We start from the raw sequence: 18,690 nt of genomic DNA on the forward strand, positions 1-18,690 counted from the left end.
CAAGAAAAAAATTGAGATGCGTAGAGGTAGAGCCGCGTAATAAAGATGGGGCAAAGTTATTTGCGGTTGCACATTTTCTACAGTTCCAATTTTCGATGACGAATGCCGACGTTGGTAAAAATAACAAATTCACAGCTGTCCTTATCGTTTTAAGATACGCGAAGGGGAAAGCCTTGTAAAGCCTACTATAATCCACCTTAATCCTCCTCAATCCACCATAATCCATCATAATCCTCCTTAAACGTTCCTAATCACCTTACTTCACCTTAATCCACCCTAATCCAGCTTAAGCCAATCATCCATCAATTATGAATTAACTTTACTAATCACTAATCATCTCTTAAGCACAGCTGGACATGCTTTAGTTCACTTCTGGCCTTCCTTGGGTCACGTCGTATTTTCTGTACCTCACAACGCGACCTTGAAACCGAGGTTTAAGGCTTTCGCCTTAATAATTACATGACCATCGAGGGTTGCTTTGCAAGAGCATCAGCATATTTATTTAGGACAAAGCTTTTGTGAATCAAATAACACTGAATCAACATAGCGACACAATGTATTGTCACCGCAGAAACGAGTTATGTACGAGGCGCAAACTGCAGCGGGACTCCAATTTCGCGTTTCAATAAGAACACTCAGCGCCATCTCGCGCCGCCGCCGCGAAACCTGCAGGTAGCCTCTGAAATGCGTGGCGCCCTGGTGCCTGCGACCGCTCAGTAATTGTTCTCTGACTGCCCGCGCACTCAGCGGAGCACACTAAGTGACTCAAGTTGCCGAGAGGTTCGTTGAAGACCGGCCCATGCCGAGTGTATTCATGGCGCGGCTGGCTAAAGCGTCGGCGTGAAAGGCGTTCATTGAAAGCGGCACATACCCAGTAGAGCTGTGGCAGTTTGTTAGTGCGTCGGTTTGCTGTCCTCGTGGAACCCTCGTGATGTTCCTTCGATTCCGCACAGCATTGGATAAATTTAAGGTGTCTTGTTCGTCATTGTGGAGCGGCACACAACTACTCGCACATACCCAGTGACTCAAGTTGACATCAATGAATTCGCAGTTCCGCCCGATAGGCGAACCGATTGCGATAGCAAATTAGTAGATAGCTGTACGAAGTAAGATAGTATAGTTTTATCGGCCGTATAAACTTACAAACATTCGCTTACTAACTAAATTAACAATCACAGAATGTGTAAGCATGACTCAACGAGGACGTAGAAAGAAGCAAACACACCGAGACAGCCCTGTCATTGTGTGGCTGCCTCTTTGTACGTCCTTGTTCAGTCGCGCTTACACATTCTATCATGGTTTAAAACCAACTAGGTCGTCAACGTGCTTTAAGTAAATTAACCAGCACGGTGTCACGCGCGCACATGTAAATGTGAAAACACATCGCTCAATGACAGCGCAAATTGTCTGTGAAAACGCTGGAGTTAGGAATCGCGGCAGCAGCCACGATCCATTTGACCTCCATGCATCTGTCGCTTCAACGCGCACGAAACGTTGAAACCATCGCGCATACGAAGCTACCGGCACTACGCACACTCTGCAAACATCGCAGTTCGCTTTGAAGATGAGGCCCGCACTTTGGCCACATCGCAGACCGCGCTTTCAAGACACACTAGCGCCGGCAACGCTTCCCTACGGCGTCCGTCAAAGCCGTCCGCTATTCGCGTGGCCAACGCCGCAGTAGACGCCGCGGTTGTGTCCACTCTGTACAGAGCGGCGGGCGAGGAGGAAATCGAGGCACCGAGCAGCCGCCGGAGAAGAACGCCCCTCCTCCCTCGCCCAACCCTCCTGCTTCGCGCGCCACGGGAGAGGGCACGCATCCGGGCCGCGTTCCTCGCTCACGCACGCGAGATCGAACCGCCTTCGCCGGCTCGCCTTCACACCCTTTCACTCATACAGAACCTCACGGCGACGGCGACGGCAGAAATGCGCCTGGAGTGTCCATATAATTGCTATCGCAATAATATGTTCATTGAATGCCAGCACAGGGAGAGTGGCACATACCGAGTGCTCAAAGTCGGCTTCGATAAGCGGCACCTACCAAGTCCCGCATGCACTACAGTGGCCCATGTGGGCGTAGAAGAGGTTCGTTGGAGAGCGGCACGCATGTACACATTGGCACATACTCACCGCCGTTTTCATAAATGCATCTTGACTTGAAGCCCACGATTGGCTTGATTTAAAGGACGTCCATCTGTCATGAGCCGTGTTCCAACACTCGTGTTCGAACACTCGTCTACACGTACAATCAAACCAGGATCTGGAAGCAGCCGCGACAGATTCTAATGCGAATGTGGCCAGCGAGATGGACTCAGACACAGAGTTACCATTTCTCAGCTTATCAGATTAGCAATCTTGCGAAGAAGAGTACAAGGCGCTCGTTCCATTGTCTTCGCGTTCTCTGCGCGATGATCGCATGTATTTGAGCATAATTACTTTTTTTTATTGCTGGAATAATAAGTACCAAATATTTGACTTTGTCTCGAAATTTTCAAGTGTTCCTAAAGAAAGGAAAACTGGCTCTTTCCTCCCACTCACAATTTCCGGAAATGTTGCATCCCTAATCAGGACGAGGCATCACGAGAGCGACACAGCCGAATCTTCAGATTCCTCCGAGGAATTGGTACGCCGTGATACTGGGCCACGATGCCCCTCGGGTATACGTTGAGTCGCTGGAGTACATCAAAGGGAACAGGACCCCCACGGGATTCTTCCTACGCTCTCCTTCCTTCCTAATTCTAAATAAATGCATTTTACTCTCTCTCTCTCTCTCTTTCTCCCTCTCTCGTGTGTTGCGTGGCGCCATGCAGCTTGCACGTGTTGTTAGAAAACCATGTGCGAAGTTCAAGTAAAGCGCTAAACAAGCTTGCTATCATTTTGAGTCCTTGGAAATAAGAGGTTTATGACAATAATAAAGCACATGCAGCGTTTGCAAATCCATTGCTCTGCGACAAAAACAGACATCGCAATTCCTAAAGTGCATCTCTAGAGCATGCACCTGAAGCAAACAAGTTTGCCATGAGCGTTTGCAACTTGTACGCGAAATCGTTAGTGTTTCAGGAAGGTTTTACAAAGGTCCTACTCACAAATCAACGCTCTCTGTCAGAGCTGCGCATATTTCTTGAATTTCTGTCCGTTATAACGACGTCTCAGTGGGCTTAGTTTACAGGACTGTGATACCGTCTTTTTCATTGCTTAGTTACATAGGTGCAGGCTTGATCCTAGTTCTTAATTTTTTAACTTCGGAGTTTTCAGGAATTTAAAACTTGATGGCCACAATAATTTCAAATTTTCCCTATACATGTAATACACGTCAACAAGTACGGTGCAGCGTATGCTGAGAAATTGTAGGCGGCCTTAATCTTCGGAGTTGGTGTCCTTGAGTTTAACTTTAGGCGGACGCATCGCACGAACCCAACACGGAGGCAACTGTTTTCCAATAATTAGCCGGTTAAATATCACGCCATCTGCTTGTGCGTGACGTCAACAGTGACGTACTTCCGCTTTCTACTTCCAGGTTTCCGGGAATTTCGCCGAAGTCGTGCCCACACGTGCAGGGTCGATTAATTGTTTTCGTGTGCGGTAATCAGTGATTTCTAATTATTTCTCATTATTCCAGATACTTCGGTAACTCAACTTATATTAGAGCATAAGTTACATTTAAATGAAACCCATGAAAATTGTACTGTTAATGTCTTTTTTTTCTGATTTACTTTGAATTTCATCATCGGTCGTCTCAGTGATTGCTAACTCTAATTATTCCACACACTTAAATAACACACCTTGCAATTAATCGTATTATCTGATATCATATCTATAATGAAACCCATTGATTATGTACTGTACTATATTTTCCTATTTTTTATTTATTTTGAATTTCTTCGCAGCAATTCTGTCAGAAATTTGATCGTCTCAGAAGGTGGACCCGAAGTGCTGCGCAAGAACGAGAAGTGTCGCTCGATGCTCGTGCCAATAAAAAAAAAGAAAAACAAAGAAGAAAAATATTTCTCTGTTCCCATGCAAATAGGAGCTCCTACGATATATAATCGTTCTTAATATATATGCAGTCGCGCTCGATGCAATAACAAACACACTCAAGTAAAGTCACGGCATCGAAAATAGCACACCGACTTTGCGACGCTGCTCAAATTGAGAAAGAGGATGGCAACGTGTGCCGCAGGTTGCTACATCGCTGGAACAAACGGCCTGGGCAGCACAGCGCGCTGTTTTTATGCACGGATGACTCGACGAAGAAGAAGAAATGTTTAGCGTGTCGCTAGCTTTCAAACGCCATCGGGACAACCTGTCGTTTCTCTGTGTGCGTGCGTGCATGTGTTTTAAACTGTTTACATACTCCCGTGCGTGAAGGCTAGCGTCCCAGGCACTGGACCGTGCTATGCAGATGAATTCGCGCGTGAAGTGCTTGTTTACGCGTACGCCTCCTCACTTACTTCTGCTTCTTTATTCTTGCCTGAACAGTGTATGGGGGATTTCGGTATAGCAGGCTTGCATTGTGCTGACTTCCCATTTTTCTTAATTTAAGACTTAAATGAAGAAGCATGTAAAATTAGGATGAAACATGTAAACAAAACCAAGAAAAAACGGAAAGTAGCAGTCGCTCTCAAACGCGATGCAGCCCACCTCGTCTTCGTCTGCTCGATCAAATTGTTTCCATGCGAAACGGAACAGACGAACAGGAAAAACAGATTAAACTTCCGGTGAAACTTCAGATGAAGCAGTACATACGAAAAGATAATAGGTAAAAAAAGACACGTCATTAGCCCTGAAACATACACGATGCATTCCACATTCGATTGCAACCCCCCCCCCCCCCCTTTTTTTGTGTGTGTGCGTGAGAGAGTAACGTTCGCATGTTTACAGGCGAAACAAAAACAGATGAACGCGAAAAAGAAACGCACAGAAAAACAAGCAGACGATCCAAATACGGCGACACGCGATAAAAAAAAAGGAGGGCAGATGAGGACAAAACCGAAAGCAGCTGTGCGCGTCTGCTCGAAACGCAGTCGGACCGCGCTTTCAAAAGAAGGAAGAAAAGAGCCACGTGATTCACCGCGACACATGCGTGCCTAACGGCAGGCGCGAAGGGCGACTTTCGAGAGGGGTTCAAAACCCCAACGCCTCAACCCGACCGAAACGGACAGTTCCCATCGATGCTGCCCTATCTTCGCAGGAGCGTCACGTCTCTGCTGCATGGCGTCTCTCCCGAGCCTTTCGGAGAAGACGACATCAAGGCAGAACTAGAGAAGTTGGCCGAGTCACAGCGGGATCCAGGTGCCGGCGCAGAGCAGCCGACACAGACGCCGCCCGGCGACGAAGCCGTGAGTGAACCGACGACGAGCCGCCATGTACCGCGTTTGCTCCTCTCTAACCTGCCTTTCACTTCCCGGTGTGGTAAACAGAACCTCTCATGGCACAAATATGGCCCCGGCTGTCCTTGCGCAAAAAAAAAAGAAAAAAACCGGCAAGTACAAAAAGACGTAACGCCTTCTCTCTATACATCACGAGGTGAAACATCACCTGAGGCGGACGTGACTTGAACGACACATGGCCACGGTGGTGTTACCTATATAACGAAGTTCACTAGCATTAATTATTCATCCTCGGGGCATGCGTCGCAAGAGCAATTGAAGCCGATCAGCGATGAAGTCACATTTGAGAACATCTGACCACTTTTGAGAAGTGGGTACTTAAAATACGTGCCGAGAAGTGCTGATGTTCAATTGAATTCACGTTTATTCCTCCAGAAAGCATCCTGGAAATGAATGAGGGCTAAAAGCTCTGCAAAACAGCTCGTACAAGCAGATCTGCATGCACACATAAGAAATAAACGCTGAACGCCCGTTTAAAAACCACCACCAGTTAAAAAAAAAGAAACAATAATTTCTATATCTCAAAGTATGATGTTCAATCCTGCATAACAAGCATTAAGAAGAATTCAGGTACAATTATTCTAACGTAACACTGCGTAACAAGACCGAAATAACATGTTCCAGTTGTTCGAGTTAACGCTCAGCAAATCTCCCCATATTGCTGATAAGTGTAAACTGAGACATCAGCGTAGCGCTATCCGCCATGAACGCTTACAAAGTTTTTGACCATGCTCGTGTGTGCAACGCCAAGCTTTTCAAAAGGACAACGTCATTTGTGGTTTCTTTGTTTACCTCCTTGCTTCCTTCCTAGTTTCCTTCCTTTTCTTGCTTCCTTCAATGCTTCTTTCTTACTTCCCTAGTTTCCCTCTCTCCTCGATTCCTTCATGGCTCCTTTCGGCTACGTCATTGCTCCCTTCTTTCCCTAGTCTTGAACTTCCTTCTTTTTTTCGTCTTTGCTTCCTCCATTGTTTTTCCTATTTCCCAATTTCTTGTTTCCTTTCTCGTTTTTTTTTTCTCACGAATTCGATTTCATTTCGCCTTCCATCCCTTCCTTCTTTCTCTCATTTCTAGCTCCTTTTTTATTCCCACCTTTCTTGCTTCCTTCCTTCTTCTCTTATTCCGTGTTTCCTTGCGTTCTTGCTTCATTCTTTCTTAGTACATTTCCCATCTCTCTCTCTCCCGACGAGTTTCGAAGCGGGAACGGGGCAGCCGTCACTATACTCGACAAAACGCGGTATATGTATATAAGGCGAAGACGTCGCCAAGGTCACGACGCCGCTGAAGCGTCGCATGCAATCGAGGCAGCTGCGCCATGCAAAGTACGGACCCCTATCACGGCGAACTGTTGGACGACCTGTCGCGTAATGAGACGGAGAGCATTCGACGCGCCATCTATACATCAAGGACAGGAAAGGAGTTTAAAAGAGGCGTGCTAGCAAAACTGCTTTCTATCAAAGACGGCGCCGCGTAACACGTGCACCTGCATAACCTGCAGACGTTCGCACCTGCATAAAAAAGACGCGACCTGCTCCACTCTCGCCGCGATCAAATGTGTCGGAATTTTTAGGCTGACGCACTCGCTCTCGCACCTGCTTCCTCCCGGAGCGATTCTGCGTCTTCCCGATTAAACGGCGGAAATCGAGCGGCACCGCCGTGACACGTATGCCAACAAATAAACTGCAGGAAATTAACAGACACCTGTCTGTTTGCTATGTCTGCGAACTCCGCGTAGCAGCTGTGGCAGTGAAAAAAAAAAAAGGTATACGTTTACAGTGCCTACGACCTGTACAGAAATGGGCGGCACGGACCAGTGGTGGAAAGCGAAATTTGACCCAGAATTGTCTGGTACAGCGGCTTGGGCGATTTTGTCAAATGTAGGTAATGATGTAAATGTAAAAGTAAAGCAGCGAAGTGCAGTCATAAACTTCATGTTTGGTTAGAGGGAATACCTACAAACACAGGCGTTGACTACACTAACTGAACTTCATTAGTCAAAGGATGTATGCGTATATAAAACATACAAGGTGAGAGGGTTATCGAACACTATATGTATTTTGCCCAAGAATTCATTTTGCTGTTTCACTGCACCGGCCGACGTTGCCACGTGCCTGCGACGTACTTGGTTATAGCAAATAAATTTGTTTGCATCATAACGCAACGTACATAATTGGAGACCAGCTGTTTTGGAGATGTCGAGATCGATAGCATGACTAAGCCACATGCGCCCAGGTAACTAGTAGCTGCATGCCACATGATTCCATACACACAAACAGTACGTAGCAAACCTATAGAAATATATTAACAACGCTGAGGAACATAACGAACGGATCGCAACTGTTTAGAAAGAGAACATTTTACATTAATAGTAGCAATAGCCACTGCTGACAAAAAACTAATGTCACATGCACAGTATGATAGCAGCAGTAAAAAAAATGTTCATAAGAGCATTATGTTCTTACGAACACGTCTTTTGACCCCGAAAATTCGTTTGGTATTAAGCGCCAGTGCTCGTAGTTCTTTCCTGTAGCCACACATTTATTTTCTTAACTCACTTCACTGCTTGCGGCTGCTTTTACGCCATGACTCGGTGTAGTACACCCGCACAAATACAGCATCTACGTTAAGATATATAGTATCTCACATATAGTATATCACACGATATAGTATTCCCAACAAGAAGAAAAAAGAAACATGTGATACATACGACACATACCCAATAATCTCATATGATCACATAAAATTAGTGGATGTGTGTCACGTGTCATGAGATTTTTTTTTTCACAGGACTACATTAAATTCGGAAGACTGGGGAACGGATTTTTTATTTAAGTCTTCAGTAACCGATGCGTAAACCAAGGCCAGTATTAGACATGCAAATCAGAAGACACGCAGAAGTAAATCCTTTTCTGAATAGCAGCGCTCTGCAGTACAAAGGACGTCAAAGTTACAACAATTTGATTGATCGATGAAGTTGCATGTACCAAAACAGCACAGGGTGTGTGAAAGAGGCCCTAGTGGAGCTCCTCACGGTTATTCTTCACTTGTACGTTTTCTTCAACGCGCTACTCTGGGTCTTGCGTCCCGCCTGCACATCGTTATGCTGCCGCCGCATTGGGGAATTGAACCCTCGACTTCATGCTCGGCAGACGAAAACAATATATATATGATATCGTCGTTTCTTTATATCATTTATTAAGCACAAGCAATTTGCCCTATGTTGTCCTTGGTGGGTCAGTGTTTGTTGGCTTCCATATATATATATATATATATATATATATATATATATATATATATATATATATATATATATATATATATATATATATATATATATATATATATATATATATATATATATATATATATATATATATATGCAGGAAAGACACGACGAACTTTTTGGAAGACTTCTTTTACTTCACGTTTTCGGCTGGTGGACCAGCCTTCGTCAGAGTCCGTAATCTCAAAGTAACAATACTCGAATCTGGATTCCGCACCAACCATGACCGCGAGCTTCGCGAATCTTACCTGATTCACAAATTTAACACTGTCTCGTCTGGAATAAATGAAAACAAAGGAAAACTAACCTGTCTAACTTTAGATTGAGCACAAATATACACTTCCCACACAGTGTACACACATGATTTCAGCGCTTTTTTCTGTCTCCTATTTTACATGTGGCTTTTTTACGTATGTCGCTGTGGCTCGAAGTTGTACGTTAACATATCAATTTTTAGATAATTCGAGGTTTCACTTAGAGATGCCATGTGCTAAACATCACGCCTTTGTATCTGCATGTGTAAGTCATTTTGTTTTCACTACACATAACCATTGTAACCGCTGGCACTTATTTGAGAGTCATGTTTGTATGTATTGTATCGTGAACACATCTGCATTTCATTTTTTGTATATTCCAAAATGCTTGTCATCGATAATCATTTATAATGTGCAATGATAATGATTTATGATGCGCAGTGTATGGTCTAGTCAGTGTAGATAGCGCGCCCTCTGTTCGTGATACGGTGCCTTTAAAGCTGTGTATGTGTTGTACATGCGTTACTGTACTCTGACGAAGGCTGGTCCACCAGCCGAAAACGTTAAGTAAAAGAAGTCTTCCAAAAAGTTCGTCGTGTCTTTCCTGCGTATGCTACGTCGGGTCCTGCGTGCTGAACTTTGAAGAAAACCCCTATATATATATATATATATATATATATATATATATATATATATATATATATATATATATATATATGGAAATTAAAGTGGATGAAAAAACAACCTGCCGCAGGTGGGAACCGAACCCACAACATTCGCGTGTCCGTAATCGTCTTTCCCTTCGGGATATAGCAACGCTGGCAACGACATCTTGTGGTGCTCTGTCCAGCTACGGTGCGCCCGTGTGAACATAAACGGACTGCGCGTTCAATTAACTACGTCGCTATACCAACGCCTTATGCGGCAGTAGTTAAGTAAAAAGTAATCCACTGCAGCATAACCTATGTGCGCTCTCTGGTTAAACACAGCGTCACAAGAATGAATCTGCAAGTGCTGTACTGATGCCGTTCGATCGCTTCTTCGGTGACCCGGTAATCTACAAACGATAATAAGTTTACAGACAAGCTAAATCTGTCTAATGTTTTAAAGAAGCCTACTTTCATGACACTTCCTCTCCTATTATCCCCTTCGTCTTTGTTCGTTTCGAAAAGAAGCAGGCGTCTGGGGTTACTGTGCAAGAATAGGGGAAGAGAAAGGTTGCCACTTCTTGGGTCGAAGTTCCACAGAAATGCCAATGGGGTCAGAGCCAATCACGCACCTGGCAACCTTTGCACTTTAACATTCGCACGGACACGACACAAAAGAAAAAAGAAGGGAAGGGGAGGCGTGGCCGAATTGTACGCCCTCCCCCGCCCCTTTCTTTCTTTTTCTGTCGTGCCCGCAATATCTTGCGAATTTTGAAGTTCGCAATAAAATATTCGTCGTTTAATATTCAGAATAGCCCGGGTACTTTAAATGTTGCCCTGGACAACACGCCTTTTCAGGGATAAACGATGGTTTACACTTTTAGACAGCCGCACATAAGCGGCAGCCAACTTGTGACAGCGTAGACTAACACGCATCGCATTTGTTTTCAGATCACGGCGACATGGAAGTCTCTGATAACGCTTGCTTCAGGAAATTAGTTTTAACTTGCGAGTCGATGCAGAGTATCTCTTTGATGTCCTTTTCATCATCGTAAGACTTTCAACGGAAGGTTCAGAGACCAACGAGCGAAGATTGTTCGTTAACATCGTTTTTCTTTTTTCTATATTCCGTATGGCTTGACGGAACATACTTAAAATCGTAAAACGAGCCCAAATTCGTAAACGCTACAGGAAATTCTAGAGAGTTTGGCACGTACCCATGTGCAATCAGTTGCGTTATAAACATAACTATATTTTGGACACCTGGGCTTCTTTAATGTGACACTAAATCTGAGCAGTACACGAACGATCTCGCATTCCGCCGCCACTGAAATGCAGCCGCGGTGGGGAGACCAACCCGCGACCTTCTTGCACGGCAAGCGAAAACACCACAGCCACTGAGTCACCACAGCGGATAGAAGCAAAGGTGGGATAAAAATAGCGAAGAAAACATACACGCGTATTTAATATGTGCATACATTAATGGCAAGCAAAATGCTAAATGCAACCGCTGTACACAGAGGACGAGTTATAACCTCGCAGAAAATCCGCGCTTCGCAGCGTGATCAAATGCGACATGGGCGCCGGCCGCGTAAGCAGCTGAGTCATACTCGTAGACAATAGCCGATTGTGCTGCAGCCTGAACCACGGCACTTGTCCTCCAAACGGCAGTCTTGAGGATCGTGTTTGTGTATTATAGGCTCGCGGCGAAATTCATCCACGGTGCACGCATATATCGCTATCTCCATAAAGCCTGGGGAGGCCAAACTGCCGCCAAAGCTTGTGAACGCATTTCTTATTCTTGATTTCTTTTCTTCCTTTTTTTCGTAAGCGAAACTTTCTTCGAGAGCCCTGCAGGTCTTTACTGACCGTGGCTACTCGGGGCTGCTGCAGTCTTGAAGAGTCTTGCAAAAAAATAAAAGAAGAGAGAGAGAGAGAGTTAATTGCGGGCCTTTCAGTGGGACCAAACTTTCGTCTCCCAGCACGGCAGTCCGATGCTCTAACCATTAGCCCACAATCGCTTATGTTTCTTCTCTTCTTCTTTTTATTGCCCAAATGAACAGCACAAGCGCAGCAAAAGGTACACGCATTCGGGGTACCCTTCTCGGGGAACTGGCTTTGACGCCCTTGAAGTTCGCGCATGCTTAATGACAATGATTAGACCCTCGGGGAGCCATCCAGGCTTCTGGGGTTTGAAATTGGCGCGCAGCTACAATTCTGCTGACGCTTTCCTCGAAATATAGCACAGCAGAAGAATACATTTAGCAAAAGAGACGCCGCGAACATGCTCAGCGAGCACCGCAGCGTCGAAGTACAAACGCAGAGGGCGCGAACGCGGTCGCATACGCTTAACGGAGTTCGACGCCGCTCTTCTACGCATGCGTAGCAATACGCGCTTTCCCTGCGGCACACCAGGCGTCGCACCTTCGATTTAAATGTGTAACTCCGTTTCCAAGTTGACATCGGCGGCTTCACGCACCCGGCGACGCTGGGCAAAGAGAGAGAGAGAGAAAGGCAAAGGAAAGACAGGGAGGTTAACCAGAGATTATCTCCGGTTGGCTACCCTGTTCTGGGGGAAGGGAAAGGGGATGCAATAGGTGAGAAAGAAAGAAGGATAAAAAAAGGAAAAAAAAAACCTAAGCACACACACGCACGTACACACGAACTATTTCTGTGGGCACTGTCACTCAATCCGCAAAGGCATTCCTAGTCTTACGCAGTGTCACCGTACAGTCCTGCGCCACACAGTGTACTGTCACAATTTCTCAGAAAGTCCCGTGTCTTTCAAGTATCGCAGCAGCGCCTTCATAGCGGATCGCGCTGATGTTCGCGTAGGCCAGGTTCCGAGGATCTTGTCTTCTGTCATAGGGCGCTTGTCCAGTTTGTCTAAGGTGGCTGAGAGGACAGTTCTTTGTGGGTTAAAACGAGAGCACTGACAAAGAAGATGCTCGATCGTTTCGTTGCACCCGCAGAAGTCACACAGTGGGCTGTTGGCCATTCCGATAAGGGAAGAGTAGGCATTTGAAAATGCTACTCCAAGCCATAGACGGATAAGAAAGGTGCAGTCACGTCGTGGAAGCTCGGACGGAATATGGAGTTGTAAATCAGGGTCCAGAGTATGGAGGCGTGCACTTGTGAAATCGGATGAATTCCACTGGGCTAATGTCAGGTCACGCGCAAGTGTGGCAAGTTTTTTCGTTGCGTCGGCTCTCGAAAGAGGAATGGCAACGCAGTTGACGCCGTCATGGGCAGATCGGGCAGCTGCGTCTGCTCGATCATTGCCATGTATGCCACAGTGACTAGGCAACCACTGATATATTATATCGTGTCCTTCGTCAACTAGTCGATGGTGGACTTCTCTGATCTCTGCGGCGAGCTGCTCATGTGATCCATGGCGCAGTGCTGAGAGTACACTCTGTAGGGCTGCCTTGGAATCACAGAAGACTGACCATGCCTGGGATGGTTCCTCCTTAATAAAATGAAGAGCCGCACGCAGGGCTACGAGTTCAGCAGCTGTCGTTGATGATACATGTGACGTCTTTACCTGTATCTTGACGGATCTTCTTGGTATCAGCACAGCGGCAGCTGCGCTTGCAGATGTAACTGAACCGTCGATGTAAACGTGTACGCGGCCACTGTGCACCTCATGTAAATGTTCTAACGTGGCCTGCTTAAGGGCAAATGAGGACATGTTGGCTTTCTTCATGATTCCTGGGATGGTGAGGCGTATGTCAGGTCTGTGCAGGCACCATAAAGGTAAGGATGGTCTTGCTGCAGGCATGTAGTTCGATGGCAATGAGGGGCGATTGGCATCAATTAAACGACTGAAAGTTGTGTGTGGCCTTTCTGTGGGTAGAGCGGCAAGATGGTGAGAAGGTAATCGGGCAACGTGCCGAATATGCGCCCTGAGAGCGTCGGTTGCCAAGTACGTTGATATTGGGTGATCTCGAGCTATGACGATCGTTGCCGCTGTAGACGCACACCTCGGAAGACCGAGACACGTCCTTAGGGCCTGAGCTTGTAGTCCCTGGAGTACACGCAGGTTTGTTTTGCAGGTGTTGCCAATCACAGGGAGGCTGTATCTTGCGAAGCCGAGGAACAAGGCGTTATACAGCTGCAGCATTGACCGCACCGAAGTGCCCCATGACTTTCCGCCGAGAAATTTGAGGAGATGTATTATTGTCAATAATCTCTTCTTCAGGTATGAAACATGCGGGCTCCATGATAGGTCTCGGTCAATAATTACCCCTAAAAAGCGGTGTTTTCGTGCATTTGCTACTGCTTGCCCATTGACCTTTACACTGTAACGCTTCATTTCCTTCCGAGTGAATGTAACAAGGCAGCATTTCTCTGAAGACAGCTCTAAGTTCTGTTTTCGCAAGTACAGAGATGTTATCGTAGCTGCCTTTTGCAGCCGTGCTCGTACCTGCAGCCGTGTTACGGCAGACGCCCAAATGCAGATATCGTCGGCATATATTGATACCTGAACTGTGTTGGGCAAGGATCGGACTAGGCCAACGAGCACTAGGTTGAAAAGCGTCGGGCTCAACACTCCGCCTTGCGGTACTCCACGGCATGTTTGGTGTTGCGTCGTGGCGCCATCCTCGGTCATCACGAAGAAATGCCGGTCGGTCAAATAACTGCACAGCCACTGAAAAGTGCGGCCACCGATTCCGGCTTCAGTAAGAGCATTTATAATGGCATAATGTGCTATATTATCATAGGCGCCTTTTATGTCTAGGAATAACGCAGCAGTGAGTCGTTTCCGGCGTTTTTGATGCTGAACGAATGTAACCAAATCGATGACATTGTCTATGGATGAGCGCCCACGCCGGAAGCCAGCCATAGCATCTGGGTACACGTTGTAACTTTCCAGGTACCATTCCAGGCGAGTCAAAATCATTCGTTCCATTATTTTCCCTATGCAGCTGGCCAGAGCGATGGGGCGGTACGATGACAAGTTTAACGGTGATTTGCCAGGTTTGAGAAGTGGAACTAAGCGGCTGCATTTCCAGTCACGTGGAACCAAACCGTTGCGCCAAGACTCGTTGTAATGGTTTAGTAGCATGAGTCGTGCTGTCTGGCGAGCGCCGCATAGGTAACCCCGTCCGGGCCAGGTGACGAAGAGCGCCTGCAAGTCGCCAGTGCCGCTTCAAGCTCCTCCAGCGAAAAAATGACATCCATTAATAGCAATTACTATTAGCAATTAGCAATTACTGCAGTAAAGATGCTTTCTTGACTTCCTTGTGGAAGGGCAGCGAGGGGCGGGCCATGGTGCTATGCGATGCTTTCAAGTACTGGAGTCAGCGCGTCCAATACTTGCAGTGCGCTACGAGCAGCTGGAGTGTCCATGTTCGTCAGTAGCAGACGCATGACATTCGTGAGCGATTTGAGCATGGCAATCACTTGTGACGCTGGGCAAACATTCTACTACACTTACGTTCTAGTACACTTATATTCTAGTACACTTATATTCTAGTACACTGCAACGCAGGAATGACGTGAGCAAAGTTACAGCGCGTGGGGCGCTGCCATCAGCCGTGGCCTAGGGTGCATGGAGGAAAGAAAAAAGTATAGGAGCACGGAGGAAGGAAACTAAGGAGAGACCCTACCCCCTCCGCGCGCTAGGAGAAAAGTGTGGCGGAAATGACGTATAGGTTCTCTTTCTTTTGCTGCTTTTTTATTTATTTATTTATTTTTTTCCTGCATGGCCACGCCTTTTGGGCCACAATGGCGGCGTTGTTCAGATTTTTTGAGCGCTCACACGTGTTGCTCTGGTAGGTCTCGTGCCGTGGCAAAGGCGCTGTGTGGGCGGGTTTGCGTTAGTCACCGTGTCTTGTTGCGCTGTGTTACCTGCACCGTGCTCTGCCGGATGTTGCGCGAGCGCGCGCGCTCCGCGCGCGATACCACGCGCAGCGCGGCGTGGTTTCGCGAAAGATGTAAACAAGAGAGGAGGGTGGCACAAAAGGCGGGGCATCGCCATGAGCAACGCCAACTTCCGGCTTCACTTTTGCTTCACAAAGAGTGACGTCAGGGCCTCTCCTTAGTTTCCTTCCTCCGTGTATAGGAGAGAGCATTACGTCACGCAGCCAGCCTTGGCGAGCGAACGCTCCACGAAGCCACAGCGGTGGCCCAACACGTGACCTCTCACGTCGAGATCGGGGAGCAAGAATCGAGATTTGCCGAGACGTTGGGTTCCCAGTAGCTGCGCCAGTAGTTTTTATGCGGTGCGCGTTTGTTCGGCTCATAGAGTTTAACTTTATGGTTCGGCTGCCTTGCGGTGGCTCTGCCTGCAGATCGGGAACCCTAACACCAAACGCGCACTTCGACGCCCGATCACGTGCTGGGCCACCAGGTTTGGCTTCAATCGAGTTGCGCTATGCTCCATTCTTATCTTTTTCCTTCTTCCATGTTAGGGTGCCTCGACGCTAGTGCACCTCGACATCGAGACGTTCTTCGCGATGCAAGCGCTCCGGGGAGCTGGATAGCTGGCAGTTGGTATACATTGTATGCACGTGACGTCACATCCGCTGCTTTCGCCTGCTTTCGCTACCTTCCGCCATCTTGGGGCACCTCATAACAGGCGCGCGCATAGGCCTATAGGTTCCCCAACATGGCGCTGCCGTAAACCGGAAGTCGCGGAGTATCGTTGAATGACGTACGTGCATACTGTGTATACTGTAGGAGTTGAGGAGGACTTCGGGATGAAAAACTTGGGAAGTTTATTTTACATTATTTACAGTGAGAGTCAATGAACAGTCGTACAGTCATTACGGGCCGGCAGCAACTCGGACGCTGCGGCCCGTCGCAAGAAGTTCGAGAGAGATGAATCAGGGAATGCTCTAGGAATGCTCTTCTTGCTACTCCCGGTCTGTGTCTTTTAAGCCCTTCGGTGTCTCGGCTTCAAACGACGTTCGGCCAATGGGCGAGCCCGCGCAGATGACGCCATTTTCGGCCAATGGTAGGCGCCCGTGCGATGGTGTCATACCCGGCGAAGAGTGTCGCCGCTTGGTCCCCCTGCGGTCTTGCTTTGCTGACTTACGCGCCGTCACAATAGCCAGGTGGGGCGACGGCGGACCAAGGCGGGCAGAATTTCACGCTGCCTTACTTCTCCCTGCGGTCTTGCCTCGCTGGCTTGCAACGCGTCGGCACAATGGGCGTATGGTGGCTACGCTGCCAGGCCTTTCCGGTACATCACAGCGGTCTTGCTTCGGGACCCACTTTCCTTGCAACAGTGCCGGGCTATCGAAGAGTCAAGCATTGAATAGCTCCACCGGCGGCGTACGAAGTGGGGGCCTTCAACTTGTTTGCACGTGCGCGCCTCTGGAATGTGGCATCCGCGCTTCTCAATTAGCTGTGGTGCGATTCGATGTGATCTGGGGAACTCGAAGGGGGGCTAAGAAAAAGGTCCCGTATCTAACAATACCTGAACGCGGCGAAGTAAAAGTGGTTGGGGTGGTGCTCCACGCTTGTCTGTCGGTCTCCCAGAGCCTCAGCTGCAGCAGTGTGGCTCAGAAGCCACGGCCCCGAGTCCGCAAGCATTTCATTATTCGTTTCACGAAAGCTCGATCGAGGGTTCCGAGATGTGCGTTGGATTTGCATTTTCCTTTTTTTTTTACGTGGCTGGTTTTTCGGCAAATAGGTACGAAAATTAGATGCTATACAATGTCACCCACGTTCGTTGTGGCTTAAGCTGTGAAACTGCGTCGTGTACGTTTGAACTAATTAATTCACCAACTCATTTAGTTCAGGAACCTGTCTGAGCAAGTACATGGTAAAAGGAAGTAATTTTCTTTCTCTGCATCCTCAGTAAATTTCGGCGCTGTTTGTTGCAGTGAAATTGAAATTTTAGAATGTAGGGGCTAGACTATTTAGGTCAGTAAATGTTTTAAGATAATCCTCGAATATTGCAAAATTGTAAACATGGGAGTATCGAATGAGCTGGGCAAGAAGGAAATATCGCAATTGTGTAAACTCCATCTATTGAGACATCTAGAGTGGACAAAAAAAAATTGTAGCATTGTACACCGATCATAAGTATACCAGTAATTTGTGAACTGGGCTTTGGCAAAATCTCCGTAAACGCTGTAACTAATATGATCATTTAACTCTTACGAAATTCGACCGTTTCAGATGCAGTTTAGAGAAATGCGACGCACGTTTATGTCGCAGTTACCGGTTCGCAAAATTTGCGCTTAAATATTTTATAAAAGCTTCTCAATCTTGGAAAACGTTGGTAAAAAAAAATCGAGGCCCTAAATCAAAGTCTCTTATTACAGTATTTCACTCCTAATTAGGGCAGGCTTTATTCACATCACTTACACGCTTGTCTAATGAGCGCATTTCGGTGCTTTAAACGAGTGGGTAAATAAATGGACGCCTCGTGCCGAATTAAAATCTTCCTAATAAACAAAGCTGTAATCGGTAACTGCGGCGTATAGCTTCTGATATCTGCTGCAGTCGTGAACATTGCCCAGCAAGAAGGGTTTTTTTTTTTTTTTGGATAAGCTGCAATCTCCGGCAAATTGTTTAAGCGCCACCGCGCGCGTCCTTCAGTCAACGCCCACGACTTGCATCGCATGTCGATAACGGCGACGGTTAAACGTCGACAACGGCAAAAAAATATCAGCATACGCTTAGAACCGCCCCCATAGCATACCCAATTGCCTGCATTCACGGAAACCTATCACATTATATAGCTGTGCGTAAGAGGAAATTCCAGCTAATCCAGATGCTGGACATGTCGTTAGCGAAGACGGCCGGTCAATGACAAGGACCACTTAAGAAGTGAAAGTTTCGTGAATTTTGCCCCAGATCCATATCAGAATCTCGACAAATGTGTGCGCATAGATTACCGCTAACCTCCACTGATTCGGTGACGGCTTCTAGAACAAGCTGAAGCGCGATTTAAGTAGTACATTATTTCTGAAGTTATGCTTTGAGTTCTTTTGAACGCTGTAAACCGATTTGCACACTTAAGGGTCCCTAAGGGTGCAAATCGGTTCACACATTGGTTCACACCGAAGACGTGTAGGACGTACTCGCACCCTTAGACAGAAAGCAACCATAACGGTCCCCTCAGCAGGCCACATATCAAATTTTGGTTATAAGCTTGAAGT

At 46.9% G+C, this 18,690-nt stretch overlaps 2 protein-coding genes across 2 annotated transcripts in view; one reads left to right on the forward strand and one right to left on the reverse strand.

The window, feature by feature from the left end:
* LOC139049761 (latrophilin Cirl-like) overlaps positions 1 to 18,690 on the reverse strand; it is a 1,359,947-nt gene that overhangs the window by 1,271,538 nt on the left and 69,719 nt on the right. The window lies entirely within an intron of this gene.
* LOC135917295 (uncharacterized) overlaps positions 5,022 to 18,690 on the forward strand; it is a 56,718-nt gene continuing 43,049 nt past the window's right edge. Inside the window, exon 1 of the mRNA XM_065450849.1 lies at positions 5,022 to 5,339. Within this exon, the coding sequence (XP_065306921.1) occupies positions 5,172 to 5,339 (168 nt within the window). The 5' untranslated portion in view covers positions 5,022 to 5,171. The remainder of the gene's footprint in view (positions 5,340 to 18,690) is intronic.

The sequence above is a fragment of the Dermacentor albipictus genome, chromosome 9, assembly GCF_038994185.2.
Source record: "Dermacentor albipictus isolate Rhodes 1998 colony chromosome 9, USDA_Dalb.pri_finalv2, whole genome shotgun sequence".
NCBI lineage: Eukaryota > Metazoa > Arthropoda > Arachnida > Ixodida > Ixodidae > Dermacentor > Dermacentor albipictus.